Source organism: Pagrus pagrus (genome assembly GCF_965226575.1).
Source record: "Pagrus pagrus genome assembly, chromosome: 11".
Classification (NCBI taxonomy): domain Eukaryota; kingdom Metazoa; phylum Chordata; class Actinopteri; order Spariformes; family Sparidae; genus Pagrus; species Pagrus pagrus.
Window position 1 is genome coordinate 7,242,276 of NC_140195.1, and position 17,739 is coordinate 7,260,014.

Here is a 17,739-nt window from a genome sequence, read left to right on the forward strand (position 1 = left end):
TTCTCAGCATGAGATAATGACTGAAATGAATTTTTCATTTTATGAACTTATATGAACAATATCACGTTTTTTGGAAACATAGTGAGTATTAAACTGACAACATCAACTTTGAAGAAATCATAGCAAACTTATTTACACATCCAAAACTTAAGGAGCAACAATATTATTAATTTAGAGTTGTGTTACCAGTGTTTACCTGCTTTGGTATCTACCAGCTCCTCTTTAGCTGCCAAATGCTCCACCAGCTAACTGCTGTGTCTGTCTGCAAATTGGTACTGAGCTGGTTATGTACAGTGTGTTTGCAGAACCTTTATTTAGCAGAAAACAGCTGCCTGTTGCTACTGAAAACGATGAAGAGCAGTGAGAGTGAACCAAAACAGTAAATGCATGGGTCTGACAGATAAACGAGCTGAAACTCAGTGTGAAGCCCTGTAAAACAGTGGGGAGCTGCCGATTCAGGTGATAATTCTCTGCAGGCTCATCACAACACATATTATGACACTGTTTACACAGTCATCAAATACGTTGTCAGTTGACAATAAGACTACAAGCCACCTCAACCGTAAAACTTCCATTAGCAATAAAATCAAGTATTGATAAAACACCTGTGGAACGAGAGATAAGTTCAATAAGTCAGATTCAAACTGAGGTGGATGTCAACCAGAACTGAACAAATGTACTGCATAACCTGTAAAGACCTGATTTTGGGGCGCGTTAAAGGTGACACCCAATAGTTTCAATATTGCAGCAGCGAAGTAAAACGCTTCCAAAGTCTAATCTACTGTCCGTTTGGTCTTGTTTCATCAGGAGCCAAGACAAACCATTTCTACCTTGGACTCAATCGCAAAGCAAGACCCACGCTGCGTCCCAGTCGACGTTGAAATTGCCGACCTCTGACCACCGAGTGCTCCAGTTGCACGCTGTCAAAAGCTGACAAAAAACTTGGCTGACTGTAACAACATGATGTGTCTTTGGCAAGTGTATACGCGAGTGAACCCTCAGCAGTGCAGCCTGCAGAGGGAAAACGACACAAGGTAATAGACACCGTCATTCATTAGATTTAACGGCACTTTTATATTTGGAAACGTATCTAAATATTCCATTAGCCTTATACAAATACTGTCGTCTACAGATAAATCCTATCCCTTCCCCATGGGTGCTGCCATAGCTATGACGTCAGACAACTGCCCCCTCATGAAGGACTGACTCCGACTTTAATCAGCGTACCATTTAATTTTTTCTAGTATAGGAGGTCTGAAATGCTCAAGTTTGAAGATGTCTGGAACGCAGCATTTGGGTCGTATTTTAATCACACAGGTCCCACCTGTTTACACCCATCCTCCCTCCTTGGCACACAGAGAGGCAAAGCAAATTTCAAGGGCAGGAAAATACCAAAAGGTCGAAGCACACAGCCACAAAAACAGAGCCTGCAGAGACTACAGCTCTGTGAGGATGTTCTTATGCACACCCATGCTTTGAGCAATACCCTAAAGTCAGCATGCTGATGTTGAGCAGATATGTTTACCATGTTCACTGTCTCAGTTTAGCATGATCGCATCATAACACTTGCAATTTTGCCCTAAGCTGTTGGGAATATAATACTTTTTGCAGGTAATTGGTCATAAACTGAAGCCTTTTCTACATACAAATTTAATGATGGCTCATGATAAAAGTGACGGGTTCAGCAAAGTTATTACAATTCATCCTTCAGTAAAACATGAATGTCTTGCCTCATGATGGTGCTAGAGGTAAAGTCATGAGTTTTCTTTTTGCACCCCAGAGATCAACAAAGTTGTTAGGATGTTGTGCCCATCCATCCAGCAGAAGTTGGGATATTTCAGGCTAAGTAAAAGTTTGACCTGCTGGTGTGATGAGAAGCGATTGCACGCACTTCACCATGGTCTCTCATAATTTGCTCTTGTTCTGATCATTTCCTGCCTTCTGTCACCTCTAATGAAGGGACAACATACTACAGCCGAGCACTGGCTGCGACACTCAGTTCATCTAAACGTGTCAGAGGGAGCCTGAGAAGGACCAGGCCCCTGCGCCCGAGTATTAATATGACAGCACTGCTCTTTACAGCTTTGTGACAGCCCTGCAGCTTCGGCACAGCTCAGCGAATGAGCCCACGCTCCCTTAAGCAGCTTTCCATGACTGTCAGTCGGCGAGCAGCGCTGCTCCCAGCGAACTGGATGGGTGAGTATGATAAAGTAGGGTGACACAGCGCTTCAGGTGCAGTTCAAATGCTCCCTAAGTCCTAACTAGACAGGACTTACTGTGTGACTGAGGAGGACGCTGTTTTTGCTTAAGTGGCTATCAAATTCATTATGGACCTTAAAATTAAGTACAATCATCTCAGAAATCTCATTCCAGACTTAAATTATGCATCAAACATTTTGTTATTCTCAATAGACACTAAGATAATTGCCAGGAGCAACAGGCTCAACACAATCATCTTCCCATAAATAACCATTTCTTCACTGTGAACTATTAAGAACACGATGAAAGATGGTCACAAGCTGCCTAATTTCCTCTTAACGCTATTAGAAATCACAATCGTTCTTCCTCTCACTCCGAGCTTAAATTACCACTTCGCAGGCGCATCCTGCAATATTAATATTCTACTGAAATTCATATTCAGCTAAATGGGACAAAAAAATCCAGCTCGACATCGTTGCATCCGCACATTTAAATCTCTCCACTCCTACAGTCAAGTGATGTAGATGGTATATACACAAACCTACACACACACACACTGTTGCTACTGGGGCGAGCGGTCTGGGGAAACGTGTAAGAAGGCGATTAATCTGAAGTGTAGAAAACAAATCAAAGTGTCTGGGATGAGAGTAGAGCGGGAAAGTAGTGCGTTAGGATGGATAGAGGAAATGGGGTGGGGAGTGGTATTTTGAGTCATCAGTGACACTCAGAGCCTGCCAGTATTATGCTGATCCCTCTCTCTCTATCTCTCTCTCCCCCCCATCTCTCTCTCTCTCTCTCTCTCTCTCGGGCTGACCTGCCGTCACTGTGGGCTCTCCGTTCTACATCAGTGGGGCTCAATGCATCTCCAATAACGATGAGTGCATATGCTGTGTGAGAGAGTGAGTGCGCGTCCACCTGGCTGCATGTGTGGAAGTCATTGAAGAGGAGGAGAATACCTTAACCGGACTCCAGATTCAGGTCCACTCCTCCTCCTCCTCCTCCTCCTCCTCCTCCTCCTTCTCTCTCTCTCCCTCTCTGTCTGTCTGTCCCTCCCCTCTGTCTCCCTTTTTTCGGTGGCTGGCCAAGCTCCTCGCCTCTGTGTCCTGCTCTACACCTGGCCTCCATGAGTTTAACTGAGGACAAGCCATTCCTCCCTGGAAGGTAAGCAGCGAAGCGTTAGTTGGGTTGTCTTTTCTATTCAGTGAAATACAAAGAGACTGGACGATGACAAAAAAGCAGGATTATTGATGGTGACGCACTTGTTTGAAGGTCCAAATTCTGCTGATGTTGTTCTCAATGCTTCCAATAGATGGATAATAACATACAGAAGCTAACATGACTCTGAAATACTATTTATTTTGTTATTTCTTGGATTTTATATTCTGTGCAGTGGGTCTGGTAGTTTATTCTGACTCAGTGTGGTTGTTCTCTTACAACCCTGCCTCTTCATTGATAACATCTGGTTGTGTTAAAGGAGCATTTACTGAAGGACATTAAGTGAAGTTTCACATCTCACAGAGGTGAAATTGTTTTTTAATGGATGCAATATGCTGACGAAATGAAGCCGCAGACAACTCGGCCAATTTGTGGGATCTGAGGCAGGATTAGTGACGAGATCGCTGATCATCCCTCTCTGTAAAAAATAAAACAGCTGCTTTTCTTTATCCTCCAGTCAAAGTTGAATCGATATTGACTATTTTAAATACAATTGACTCAAGCTCAGGCTGCTTCCCACACATTATTTTTCTGCCTGCATGCATGAACTGCCCGTTGTTGTTTCCTGCTCATTTATTTGTTTGTGACTCTAGCCTCACAACAGACAATCAATATGTGTTGACAATGAGTGATTAGGACGCCACAGTATGATGTCTTTCTGCTGGATACAACATGATATAACAAAGTGGATGACCTTCAACTGAGGATCAGAGTCAAAGGCAAATAACGAATGAAGCCAGCTGTCCTTGGCAAGACATTCACCCATCATTGTCTTGTTTGCTTTTCCATTCTCAATCAGATCGTGGTTATGTAATGTGTTTGTGTGATGAAGGAGAAGCAGTTGTGGAAGAGTGATGATGACTTGCTGCTCCGCTGGCAGAATTGTACTTATTTATTTGTTTTGCAGTCTTTGTGGCCGCTGTCCCTTCTGTAAGTATGGAGAGGGAAGATCTTTAAAGCCAGATTAACGTTGGAGACGTTCTAATCATCCACAATGAGGAAGTCTGAGTATGAAAAGCAATTAAATTAGGCTTAAGAATCAAATGACCAGTCTTTGTATTTTTTGCTTCAGATGTTTCATGATAAATTGTGTCTGTAGCCAGAGATAACAAGAGTTTCCGTTCTCTGGAAGCAAATCAGTGCCACCGCGAGACCAAATCCTCCTCCAACTCCCCTACTGTTTTTTTCTTGATTCAATCTCACTGGCTACAATAAAAAAAACAAGGAAAGAAAATCTGCGATTACAAATATTCGAGCCCTAAATGTCTGATTTTCATGAAACAAGACCTTGTGTTGGAAGCCATTTGTGGTCTCCATTCAACTGTATCCTCATTCCTCAATTACCTTTATCTATGAAGTAGTTTTCATTGTTAGTGGCTACAGTTCTGAACATACAACAATCCCTTTTATTGTGAAGCAGTTACAGAAAAAGCGGTGTGTTACTCACAAGGTTAGCGCTCATTTGCCACATTTCTCAACAGCAGATCAGCTTGAAATGTTGCATATACGATGCTGTGACATATGACGCCATATTGTCTCAAATATTTACGTAAATTATGTTGAATGCCTTCGCTATTACATTAAATGAAACATTCTAGATGTTTTTGCAACATTTAGCATAATTTATTGTCCCTAATTCAGAATAAATGTCTGTGAATTTGAGATATGCTTGGGCTGAAGAGGTTTAATGAGCCTCTCTATTTAAGTTGATTGTAAATTATTAATTTGTAGGAAATTATCAACAAATCCATTGACTATCATGTTCAGATTCTAAAGCCACGTGTTAAAGAATACTGTGTAAGAACAAAAAGTGTAAGTGAGCTCACATACTTGTGCCATATGATATGATATTGCCATTATTTTAACAGATTGCAATATGATTCACGATAAGTGGTAATCATAATTTTTGCTTCACAAGTTTAGCTTTCACCAAAAGAACCTATAAAAATCAACATAATGGAAAATTTGTTGAGGTCTTTACCAAACAAATGTTCTCTTACATCTGGAGAACATGATTTGTAGGCCAGGGCGTCTCTGCAGCTCTACAGTTCTTTATGTTAACGCTGTTTTGTCAAACATTTAACAAAATATTGTATATTCTTGCGATTTGGAGATTGCACTTAACCATATTGCTTTTTTGATTATATTTCTATTATTTTGCCGCCCCAATCTCTCACAACATTTGTGCTGATCCGTCCAGTAGATGTTGACACATTTCATCGAGCTCTTTTGGTTTCATCCTCTGAGGACCATGAATATATGAAGCGAAATTTATGGCAATCGAATTGTTCTTGAGATGTTTCAGTCTGGACGGATGGACGTATGTCTGTTTATGGTAAAAATCAATGTCCAAACCTGAACACCTGTAGAGTCATTAGGGGGTCAACTGATTCAAGGTCAGATCACTTTAACATTTAGACATCTCAGCCATTAAGTAGCCTCAATATGGGCTGGGTTCTGTTGGACCAGTTGTTGAATAGCGATAGATGGAAGCTCCACAGTTAAAATAAAGTGATTATGTTGTGTTATTTAGTTTATCATGTAAGTTGTTGTTTATGTTATCTGTTCTTTTAACTCCTGATGTAACTCTACTCTGATTTTGCATCGAACAAAGATCATGTCAGTGATTGAAAGAGTTTTCTAATGAAAAAAAACATCCAACATATTGTTAATGATGAGCCAATAATCGTTTGTTAAAGCAGTCGACTTTTAATTGAAGAAATTGCTTAAAATTTGCGTCCCTAATTAAATAAGTGTACTACAAAGCCGGGCATCCTGAACACATTGTGTTGGGCGCACACTGTATCCTGTGATCTTTCTTCACGGTCATTACATAAGATATGTCACAGCATGCCCTGCGATGTCTAAAAGAGTTGCCTTCAGCCAGCCTTTGTCATCCTGCTTAAACAGAGTAAATATTGTACTGTGATGGCATCACTTGTCACTGTCAGTCACTCTCAGATGAGGAGGCAGCTACAAAGAGCGAGGGTGCACACAGCTCACCTTAATCTGTCAAAGGTCTCACACAGGGCCCTCGGGGGATGTGCTGCACAGCTCGCTGTGTGTCACGTATGTTGAAGTGAGGATTTGTGTTCAAATTTTGCACAATTCAGTGAATCATTAGCTTGAGGAAATACTTATGATACAAACACAAAAATGTGGACTACAGCTGCAACAACTGAAGAAAATCGATTTTTTTGAAGCTAAAACGTCACATTTGCTGCCTTCAGCTAAAAGTAAAGTAAAGATTTGCCGATTATCTTGGTCATTTATGACAGTTAATGAAATGTCTTTGGTTTTTTACTGACAAAACAAGAAACCTGATGATGTTACTTTGGGCTCTAGGAAATTGTTATGACAAATTCACAGTTTTTTTAAATACATTTTAATAAACTAAATGATAAACTGGTTCAAAGAGAAAAGAAAAGGTAGATTAATCAATACCAAATGTAAACTACTCACCCACTCCCTGAAAAATGAACAAAAATGTGAAAAACACCTCGCAATCTTAGAGTGTCATGTGTCAGGTGTAAACATAACCTCCTTGGTGGAGGTAATAAAAATATATCCTTGAAATGCACTAATGAAAACAGTATAAATGCATGAGGGACAGGGCGCGTCAATCAACTGAAGCGTACAAGATATAATGTGACACATTCAGAAACATAAATATTTCATGACTCATAATGTCAAAGGCACAAACACTGAGGGCTGGTGTGAATGTAAACAGTCTGATGTGATTTAGCTTCCATTAAAGCAACACATGTTTACTTTCACAGAGAAAAAAAAAGAGGAGTTTTTCAGTATGTTGAAGGGTCAGACACTGACATTGTAACTGTCACTGCACATGTGACGTCTTTGCCGCTGCACTTAGAAACCCTGTCAGCCTTTAAATGGCTGCTTATCTCCTCCAATCACAGCCATCTAAGAGTTACAGACAGTCCTGGTTTCAGTGGCAGTGGATGAATCTCAGCTTTTGGATGACATGCAGCACTGAAACTTGTCACAAACTTAGGGATTACTTGTCATGCTGACAGCAGCAGAATAACCCGGAGAGATAAACTCAAATCTTTTTTCCCCCCCGAGTAAACGACACAGTCAAAATGTCTCCACAGAGGCAGCAAACTTATGCGGATGGGTCAGGGCAGAGGACAATGAGGTGCAAATGTGCATAAAAAATAAAATAATGGGGTACAAAAAGCCAGGTCAGCCTGTGATATATGGTTCAATCCCTACATCATCATTTGGAGGTCGATGTCAATGTCTCTGTCTCAAAGGCGTCCAATTAATCACAGCTGAACAGAACAGTTATTCAGCCGGGCTCAGCGACATGATAACAGTGGTGTCACAGCTCAGCCGGTCACAAAATACTCAATCTGTCACAGCGGACCAAAGGCACAGTTCAGCTGGTTAAGCTCTTTCACACTCACGTGGCAAAGGGTCGTCTTGGTTTTGATTCTGGTTACATAAACAAGTTCAAATACAGAGCTCAGCCCAAGAGATATATTTGATAGTAATACTGTGCATCTGTTATTGTTAATGAGAGGCAGCTACATCATTCAACACAGATTCAACTCAACACTTATTTAAAAAAAGGATCACTGCTTTTTAAATCATACAGTGTGGGATCTGTTAACAAAACGAGGGAGATACTGCTCATTCAGCCCTGGCGAAGGGGCTGGAGCTTAAAGGCTGGCACACTTGAGAGATATGCATCCACTCACTCAGATCTGCGCAAAAATGTTTCTGATTAATGCAAGCTTTAAATACTCCGGACGTGACAGTTTCTGTCCAAGAGCTGGCATGAGATAAAACGTCTTTTGCACAGAACTGAGTGTGCAGCTGTGTATTTCTTGAGCCTGCTTGTACAGGACGCTTATCACTCCGGAAACTGTATTTTGTTTTTGGCATCATTTTATCACACTGTTGTGACAAGAATACAATCAAAGACGAAACTTTATGACTGAGAAAAAGGTACATGGTGTGTTTTTGAGTCCAATAAATCATTACTGCCTTTTAAGAGAATACAGAAGGGAGAAACTTCATGGCTACAGCTAATGCAGTGAAGTCATTTTTAGCTTTGTTGAAACTCGGTATTACGGCATTATACATACAGGTGTTTCTGTTATTTAGTCTACCGGACTGATATAAATGGGGTTGACAAAATAATAGAAAACACCAGTTTGTATATATTTTACTACTGTTTAACACTCTAGTTTTTATTCTGATAATAAACTGGGCCCAGTGTTCGACCCTGCCCCTCAAACCCACTGGTTGCTACTCTAATCTTTTTTGGAGCAATCACACAAGCACAAGAATTTTCTTCCGGATTAATAAAGTTCCACCTCATCTCATCTCATCTCTTATCTTATCTTAAAAGAAAAAACACAAACAAGGATAAGACCAAGTGCGTAGAAGTAGCTCTTCAATCATGACCAAGATATTGTAGAATATAAGTGTTGAAACCACTCGTGGCACTAGAACCAAAACCAAAACCATCAGGGATGGACACGGAACCAGTACAAAAATGATCCTCTGCCAACACACCTGCAGAATAATTACAGAGGAAACACTGAAATAATAATAACTCAATTCTGCTAGTCCAAAACAATGCTGAATTATTCCTACTGAAATATATATAATTTACCACAGTCTGCTGTTCTTCTTAATACGTAACACAATCAGCACAATAAAACTATGTGATAAATACAATCTAAAGAAAATGTAATGGTTGCATATATACACACACAAGCATATTCTATATATGCAGCCTAGTAAACACTGTAGTCTTGTTTACTTTGCATATCTGTCAACTTGCTGATAAATCCCCTGTCTGGCTCAAACCCATCCGTTAGCGTATGAGATTTATCGATAGCAACAGATTTCTTTGTCGTGCTGACATGACGGCAGAGTTCCTTGGGTTCGAGTGGCACTAAAACTGCTCATAACTACTTACTCTGCTGAGTCTCCCCCACTCAGACTGACTGGACATTTCGTCATTGGACTGGCGTGCTGACTTGCATAGTAATGAAGGCTCATTCTTCATCCTGTGTGATTGCCTGAGTCCTTGAGAGTCAATGTTGCCCCTGCAACATCTCTGATAGCACTCCCAAGTATTGCTCCAGAATCGTTGCCTGCACGGAGCTTTTCCTGCCCCGTTTACATTTCTTTCTTTTTTTTATTCTTCTATCAGGCAAAGTGGTGCACTGAATAGCAATCATCATCTTGTTTACAGATATGTGGGTGAGGAGGTACTGATTGCTTAGATTAAGAGTCTGTCTCATAACAAAGAGCACGAGTGCCTCCGACATGCTTCAGTTGATGCAGAGAAGAGGCTATTAAGATTCTTCCAACAGTCTATTAGGTTAATATATTAGCTCTGAGCATCTGTCAGCTCTCTGCCACGGCAGGATGAACACCCTCTTACCTCTGCTCATTATGTAACTATTCTATCAATACATTTGTCTGTGCGCATGACTTGCATCATGTGCAAACCTGTGTTAGCTTGAAACAACACTGCAATCTATTTTTCTGGTAAATTTGAGCTCATGTAAACCTAAAGGTGATTATTTTTGCTCTCCAGCTCTCAATCTCTCATCTAATCCTGAAAGGCACAATGTAATTCTTTCCATCTGTCAGTCTTGTGTTATATATTTCTATTTAATATGAATTGTCGTCATCTTTCCCACAGGATTATTATTTTTTATACAAAAGCTCTTTCATCTCTACATCTGGTCCTGGAGGCTAGAAGTATTGTGCAACAAAGACAGGAAGACAGCTCGAATTACAGTCAACAGACTGCATTTTAGATGAATAAGTAACAAAACTGGAGACATGTATATCTGGTTTCAGCAGGCAGTAAGGAAATATCTTTCGCACCGCTTATTAAACATTTGTACCATTTTGAGTGTTTTCAGCAAGTCTGAAAAAAGTCTTTAATCACTGCATAATTCACAATTAACCTGTGTGTGTGCTTCTTGTTAACATTATAGATGGGAAATGCTTCAGACACATCTGCTGTGTTTGCCTCCTCCATCTCCAAGGAGCACGACATCCTCATGGGCTCCCTGTACAGCGCGTTTTGTGAGTCCGTACGCGAAGTGAATCACTGCCGTGTTGATCCTTCATGCATGCATGACAAATCCCCACAGGTGCACCATCTCCAGCTCAGCTCAATCTCTCTTTATTTTGTTTCCTTACAGGTATACTGTCCCTCATGGGCAACTGCATCCTGCTACTTGTTGCATATCACAAGCGGTCGACCTTGAAGCCAGCAGAGTTTTTCATCATCAATCTCGCCATCAGTGACCTTGGGATGACACTCTCTTTATTCCCGCTGGCAATAACGTCATCCTTTTCACACAGGTATCTCATATTCCCCTCGTACGTCTATATCTTGTTTCTCCAATCTGGAGAAACATGAAACTAATGTCTCTGTAAAATTTAAATTGACTTGAAATGGCAATTGCTTGCAGGAATCTGCAGGAATGCTGGAAGTCAATCTATGTAACGGCACCATATTAAATGCTGCGAAACATTCATGGTTTCTGCAATAGAGGAACAGATCACCCAAAAATGTGTTCATTATATATTCACCCCCATGCTGATGTAAAGTCAGGTGAAATTTCGTAGTCCACAAAACATTTCTGGAGCTTCACAGCAAAAAAGCGTTGCAGCATTCTACCAAAGAAGTTGGGGACTTGTTTTAAAATGTTTTGAAAAACAACCAGAAAGAAATAAAAAATAGCTCCGTACAGCTCGTCCGTCAGCAGCTACAGAGATGATTTCGGGGTTAGAAAGGGTGTAAATAACATCTTTACAGATCAATGTGAGATCTCAGGGTTTCTGGAGACTTGGATGAGCTCTATTGAACCATTTCATGTTTTTATTTTGGTTTTAAATCAAGTCCCCTGCTACTTCAGCTGTTTAGGAGAATGCTACAAAACTGTTCTGCTGTGAAGAAATTTCACCCAACTTTCCATCAGCATTGGGGTGAGTAAATAATGACCTTTTTTTATTTTTGAATGTCCAGAGTGATATATATCTAGTAGTTATAAACAACATTCAATCTTAGAAGTGGAGGTGGGTTACAGACCCATAACCACTTCATGACTCACACAGGAGACAGTCATATGCATGGATCTTCCAATGCAAATTCAACCCAAGGAGGTTTAGACGAGACATCTGTCACTCTGATTGTCTTATCCCCGGGTCGTCAAATACTGAGGCTTTGTGCTGGCGTCAGTATATGTCAACCTGGGGATGAGACTCAACAGTCAACCTGTCAAGAAGTCACGCTTTGTTGCTTTAACAGACTCCAGAATGCAGAGTAGTTCATACACTTCACTTAATCAAACAGTGCCCTGATGTCTTTGGTTATTTTAAATCAGTGGGATACTTGAAATGGCCCCTCTTTACTCTGACACCTTGGTGATAAAAGCCCTGACCTGCTGCGAGAAGCATCACTTTGCAGGAAGTATTATGAACTTACACATACTGATAACTAAAAAACAAAGTTAAACCTCTCTCCTGCCAGAGTTAATGGTGTGCGACACATGTTTATCTCATTCAGGGAGGAAAGTCGTTTTAAAGAGGTCATATTATGCTAATTTTCAGGTTCATACTTTTATGTAGGGGTCCCAGAAGAATAGGTTTACATACTTTAATTTTCAAAAAACACATAATTTTTCTCATATGGTGCACTGCTGCAACACACCTTTTCACACTGTGTCTTGAACGCTTTGTTTTAGCTACAGAGTGAGACATCTTGCCTCTGTTGAATCTTTGCACATGCACATTACTTAACGGGCTGGATGTAGCCATTCAGAGGCAGAGTACAGCAGCGTATGCAACTGTATGTCTGCTGACTGATCGGATGGATTCATTTTATAATACGACCAGTTGTCCACTGCTCCTGCACTGCCTGAATGTGGACAACTGGTCGTACAAAACAAATTTGCTTAATTTGAAGATGTCACCTTGAACCTATGAAATCGTGACAGGCATTTTTCATGACTTCCTGACGCTGTAACAACCAGTGACTCAACTAATGAGGAAAATAATCAGCTGATTAATTGATTATGACAACGAATGTTAGTTGCAGCCCTAGCCTCCATCATCTTTCCATTTTTTTCCTTCTCTCTGCCTACAGGTGGCTCTTCGGAGATCTCACCTGTCAGCTCTATGCTATGTGCGGAGTGCTGTTTGGCCTTTGCAGCTTGACCAACCTCACCGCTCTCTCCTTAGTGTGCTGCCTTAAAGTCTGCTTCCCTAACCACGGTGAGGGGAGATTGTATTTAACAGCGTGACAAGTGGCGCAAAAAAAAATTACCACAATAACTGAAAAGCATCTTTTCCTATCTCCTGTCTGATCAGGTAACAAGTTCTGCTCGTCACACGCGCGCCTCCTGGTGGTTGGAGTGTGGTGCTACGCGTCGGTCTTTGCTGTGGGGCCCTTGGCACAGTGGGGGCATTACAGTGCTGAACCCTACGGCACAGCCTGCTGCATTGACTGGCATGCGTCCAACCACGAGCTTACAGCTTTGTCCTACATTATCTGCCTGTTCGTCTTTTGCTACGCGTTGCCCTGCACCGTCATCTTCCTCTCCTACACGTTCATCCTGCTGACAGTGCGAGGGTCACGTCAAGCCGTCCAGCAGCATGTGTCATCACAGACCAAGACCACCAATGCACACGCTCTCATTGTCAAGGTCAGAGGATATGAGTGTGTATATCACTGAACACAGGTTTTACAGATGACAGGATTTGAGTAGGATATGAGACAGTAAATCATTCAAAGGTTTTAAAATGCCATGCTGATAACTTGATTTTCTGAAATCTGCTCATGCATACAGTGGAGTCCAGATGACTCAGACAACGAGCCAAGATACTTCTATTTTGCATTGCTAACTCCACCAAGGAGGTTATATTTTTTTGCCCATATTAGTTGGTTGGTTTGTCAGCAGGATTACACAAAATTACTGAACAGATTTCCATGAAACTCGGATGGAGGATGGGTCTCAGCTAGGGGTAGACATACTATCTGCCCTGGCCGATTATTAGGGCCAATATTCTGCATTTTCTGATAATTGGTATTGGTGATTTTTCTGTCATCTGCAAAGTAACAAATAACTACATTTATCAAATAAATGTAGTGGAGAGGAAGTATAAAGTAGTAGAAAATGGAAATACTCAAGTCAAGTACCTCAAACTTGTACTGAAGAACAGTACTTGAGTAAATTGTATTTAGGTTTATTTCATCACTGGTTAGTACTTTATTACTTCAGTACTTTCTGACACTAACTAAATCCTCTGCATGTCCTGTTTTTGTGCTGTGTGCATGTGGGAATGTTTCTTCTCTACAGCTGTCAGTAGCTGTGTGTATCGGCTTCCTCGGTGCCTGGACTCCATATGCCGTCGTGGCCATGTGGGCTGCTTTCGGAGATGCCACACAGGTTCCTCCTGACGCGTTCGCCCTTGCCGCAGTGTTTGCCAAATCTTCCACCATCTACAACCCTATGGTCTACCTGCTGTGTAAGCCCAACTTTCGCGAGTGTCTCTACAGAGACACATCAATGTTGCGACAGAGGATCTATAGGGGAAGTCCTCATTCAGATCCACAAGAACGCTTAGGCTCCACCTCACAGCGCAACAAGGACATGAGCAACTCCACGCGCTTCTCAAATGGACAACAGGAGAGCTACGGGGCGTGTCTGCACTGCACTGAGAATGCAGCACCGTGTCATGTGACCACTCCCCAAAGGACTGCCTGCATCCTGACTGGATCCAGCTACAGAGAGGTGACAGTTAGCCAGCTCTCAGACAAACCACAGGCGGATTTGCTCTAGTGGTACAACCTCCTTCTATCGTGAAGCAAACGAGACAGGACATGTGCTCAAAAGACAGAGATTACTGGGCTTGGACAACACGGCGACAAAAGGCCCCCACAAGTTATAATGATGTGTGTTACCGGGACGTTACGGCATGACAACAACACAGTCTTGTAAGGACCTTTGATAGCATCCCTCCTGAAAGTCACTCACAAATGGCTGCTTCGTTGTGAAAAGATTTTAAAAATACACACGGTTCTTCCTCATCTGAGAACAAATTGTATACATGTAATGTCTTGATGCCTGATTCTGTATCAGCTTGTGTCCTGTTTCATTTTAATGTACAGTAACGTAACTGGATTCTGAAGGAGCAGAAAATGAGACCGGGGAACCCCCGCTGGGCTCAAGGTCTATTAGGAAAATATGTCACACTTAAAGGCAGCTCATTATCTTTTGCGTACAGCAGGAGCATACCTTGTAATGTGAGGACAAACTGTGTTTAATATCTGGCCTGTGCAAACAAAACACATCATAAGAAATGAAGATATGTGGAATTATTTTTATGGATTTTAAAGGAGATGAAGAAAATGTTTACGGTTCTTTGAGCGATAGCAGACAAACAGGTTAATGTGTCATCAAAGGACGCTTAGACTTGACCTAAAACAATCAAGTATTCAGCCCCTCTAGGCTTGAATGTTACTACTGACGTTTTGTCCTTGTCAAGAGAGGAAACCGTCGTAACGGAGACATAAACTCAAACTGACAGCCGCTGTTTCCTGTAAGGAATCAAACAACCAACTTTTAGCAGCCACTGGAAGCCTACAGGGGCCGAGTATCAGAAACTTAAAAACAGATTTAGGTGGAGTATCACATGTACATGATGAGGCTCGACTGTGCCATGTAGCCTGAAGTCATCGTCCTACAGTGGACTGTTGGATAAACCCAGCAAAAACAAGTTAGCACACTGTAGACCTTCAGGCTGTTTCCAGATTTTGACAGAATGTTTTTAGCGAAAGCCACCGAAGCTGCTCGCTTTCTTCTAAAATCTTGTGGGAATTTTCGTCGTCTCCAGACTCCCTCCGTTCTAATCTTGATTTCAGCTTGATATCATCGGTTTACTACTAAAGGGGATACACAATAAAACAATCATCTGTCTGGTAAACAAACAGAGCCTTGAGAAATCCCAATTTTTTAAAACATTTATTACAATTATATATTTATTTAAGTGTCCAGGCGAAAAACTATGGAAAAAGTAATTTTTTTTAATGTAGCCCATAGCAGTGAAAATGTTTCAAACTCCTTGGTCACAGATATAATAACTGATGTTACCAAATGAAATGTAATTATGTTTTTGATTAGCATTAATTTACAGAAGTGCACGCACAGAGCGTATATAATCTCTAATGAATATTAGATTATAGATCCTCTTATGTGGGTCTTCTACTTCTTATTTTCTCATGCAAACGTTTCTGCATTTACTGTTAAAATGAAGCCATCAATTAAAAAAAAAATCACGGCACAAGTGTAAGACTGACCTTTTTTAACCCCCCAAAAAACAGCAACAGCCTTTAGCTATATCTTACTCTGCTTTCCCATTTTTAAATGTGGTACTGTGTTGTGTGGCTTCATCGTGTGTGCATATGAAGAAAAGCATATGGTTATGTGTTAATATCATTATCAAAATCAACTCTTGTGCAGCCTTATTTACTAAAGAAATAAAAGCATTGAATAATTGCTGTGGTCTGATTTTTCTGGCAAGGAAGGTATTTGCATGTTCTCCCAGAAAGCCAGGGCTCAGAGTGATGAAAGTACTTTAATTTAATATTTTCAGATTAAATCAGAACCTGAATGAGTCTTATTAGCCATCACATTAGCACCATAATATACTGTAGAATACGAGGGAAAGGGTAACACATAGTTACTTGACAGTGCACCATAACAAATTAAAGCTCTTAAAGTAAGAAGCAAGTAAATCTATTAAAGTAAGAAAATTTTGAAAGATATTTTTAACACCACTTGATTTTTTCCCCCTCATTTTAATTAACTATGACGAAGTGTTGCTGTGGAAACTGACACGATTCATTAACTTGAGAGCACACCGGATTTTAAATTTCCCTTCACTTTTAAACAATGGCATTAGTATTTTACAAGATAACACTGCTTGTATTGCTTTCAATCAAATATGCTAAAAGTGACATAAAAAAAAGTCAACAAAAAACAAAACAACTGTATATTCATTATTACCTCACTTTGAGTGATTTGCTTAAATGGCTGCAAAGTTTTGACCTCATAATCATAAAAGTCAAGACAAATGTCAACACAATCTCCAGGACAAATGTTGAAAATGTACATTTCTATGAACCACAGATATGTTGAAACTTGAAATGCTTCTTTAGGTTCAATTTTCAATTTCATCTTGTAGCAATGCTGTGCTAATGGTCTGGTTAGGTTTAGGAAAAAAAAAACACTTTTGTTCATGCTAAGTAAAAATTATGTCTTGGCTTTGAACACTAGAAACACACATGGAAATGTCGCACGGTCTTGTTAAAAACACCCAGTTTTGTCCCCACAAATGATGGCTGGAGATGTCCCAAGTTCCCGTTAATCTTCAAACCGCCATCTTCAAAATCATCAAATCAGGTCATAAACATGCAATGTGAATGTTATATGACGTGTCAATATGGTACATAACCTATGACCTAGGTACATATATATCAGCGGTTTGCAGAAACATTAACTAACGCTATTTTATCCTGGCGACCGAATTTGCAATGCATATTTGTCTTAACTTTTGTTTAATCATTACATTATTTGTCTTCCTAAACTGACCAGTCTGTTTGTTGAGAAGTACATCACTGTCATTTCAGATCTGAATAGCTTAATCTGGGAAGGCACTCTCTTGAGAGGTTGAAAGACTTCTTATTTAATGTTCTGTAATACTCCCAAATTAGTGCAGCATTATCCCATCATTGTTACCACTGAGGCTGCATTCTGCAGAGGAGTATTTTTGAGCACACTGACCAAAATCATGATGACAGCAAAAGCTACAGCTGGGGGGCTTCCAACCCTTTGAAGATAATAAACATGTGCATCCAAAAGCACATATAAACAAGCACAGTGGGGTTTAAATCTTAGGAATACAAAACAAAGATATGCCCTGTAGATAGTGTATCTGCCGAAGTGATCTGCTTCTATCAGAGCTCAATTGAACTGGAATGAAATGAAAATGAAAACCCTCTTTGCCAGCAGGAAGCCCAAGCAAATATGCATGAAGTTTCAACTTAGGTGCAAAGTAATTTATTTCCTTCAGTGTAACAAAAAAAAAAGTCTGGGGGATAAGCTTTTCCCTCGCAACTAATATAGGCAAACACTGAAATGAAGCCTGAGGAGGAATTAAAGAAAAAGAACTGATATGGCATTTTACATTTAGAGAGACTGGAAGATTAATGCTACATGGGCGGTATTTTTCAACCCATAAACTAAATCTAAAACAATG

At 40.5% G+C, this 17,739-nt stretch overlaps 2 protein-coding genes across 2 annotated transcripts in view; one reads left to right on the plus strand and one right to left on the minus strand.

The window, feature by feature from the left end:
• samd10a (sterile alpha motif domain containing 10a) overlaps positions 1-3,164 on the minus strand; it is a 38,939-nt gene extending 35,775 nt beyond the window's left edge. The window contains exon 1 of the mRNA XM_084366922.1: positions 3,115-3,164. Coding sequence (XP_084223048.1) covers positions 3,115-3,124 — 10 coding nt within the window. The 5' untranslated portion in view covers positions 3,125-3,164. The remainder of the gene's footprint in view (positions 1-3,114) is intronic.
• A 32-nt stretch (positions 3,165-3,196) lies between these two features.
• Positions 3,197-16,015, plus strand: opn7d (opsin 7, group member d). The gene is made up of 6 exons (XM_084366920.1): positions 3,197-3,360; positions 10,407-10,497; positions 10,617-10,779; positions 12,566-12,693; positions 12,790-13,124; positions 13,779-16,015. The coding sequence occupies exons 2-6, from the start codon at positions 10,407-10,409 to the stop codon at positions 14,259-14,261; spliced, it is 1,200 nt and encodes a 399-aa protein (XP_084223046.1). The 5' UTR covers positions 3,197-3,360; the 3' UTR covers positions 14,262-16,015.
• The last annotated feature ends 1,724 nt before the right edge of the window (positions 16,016-17,739 follow it).

Bases quoted from the DNA above. Each gene is read 5' to 3' on its own strand.
- opn7d (XM_084366920.1), top strand. From the start codon at position 10,407: ATGGGAAATGCTTCAGACACATCTGCTGTGTTTGCCTCCTCCATCTCC. The intron at 10,498-10,616 runs GTGAGTCCGTAC...GTTTCCTTACAG, and splicing joins CTCCCTGTACAGCGCGTTTT to GTATACTGTCCCTCATGGGC. The intron at 13,125-13,778 runs GTCAGAGGATAT...TCTTCTCTACAG, and splicing joins CACACGCTCTCATTGTCAAG to CTGTCAGTAGCTGTGTGTAT.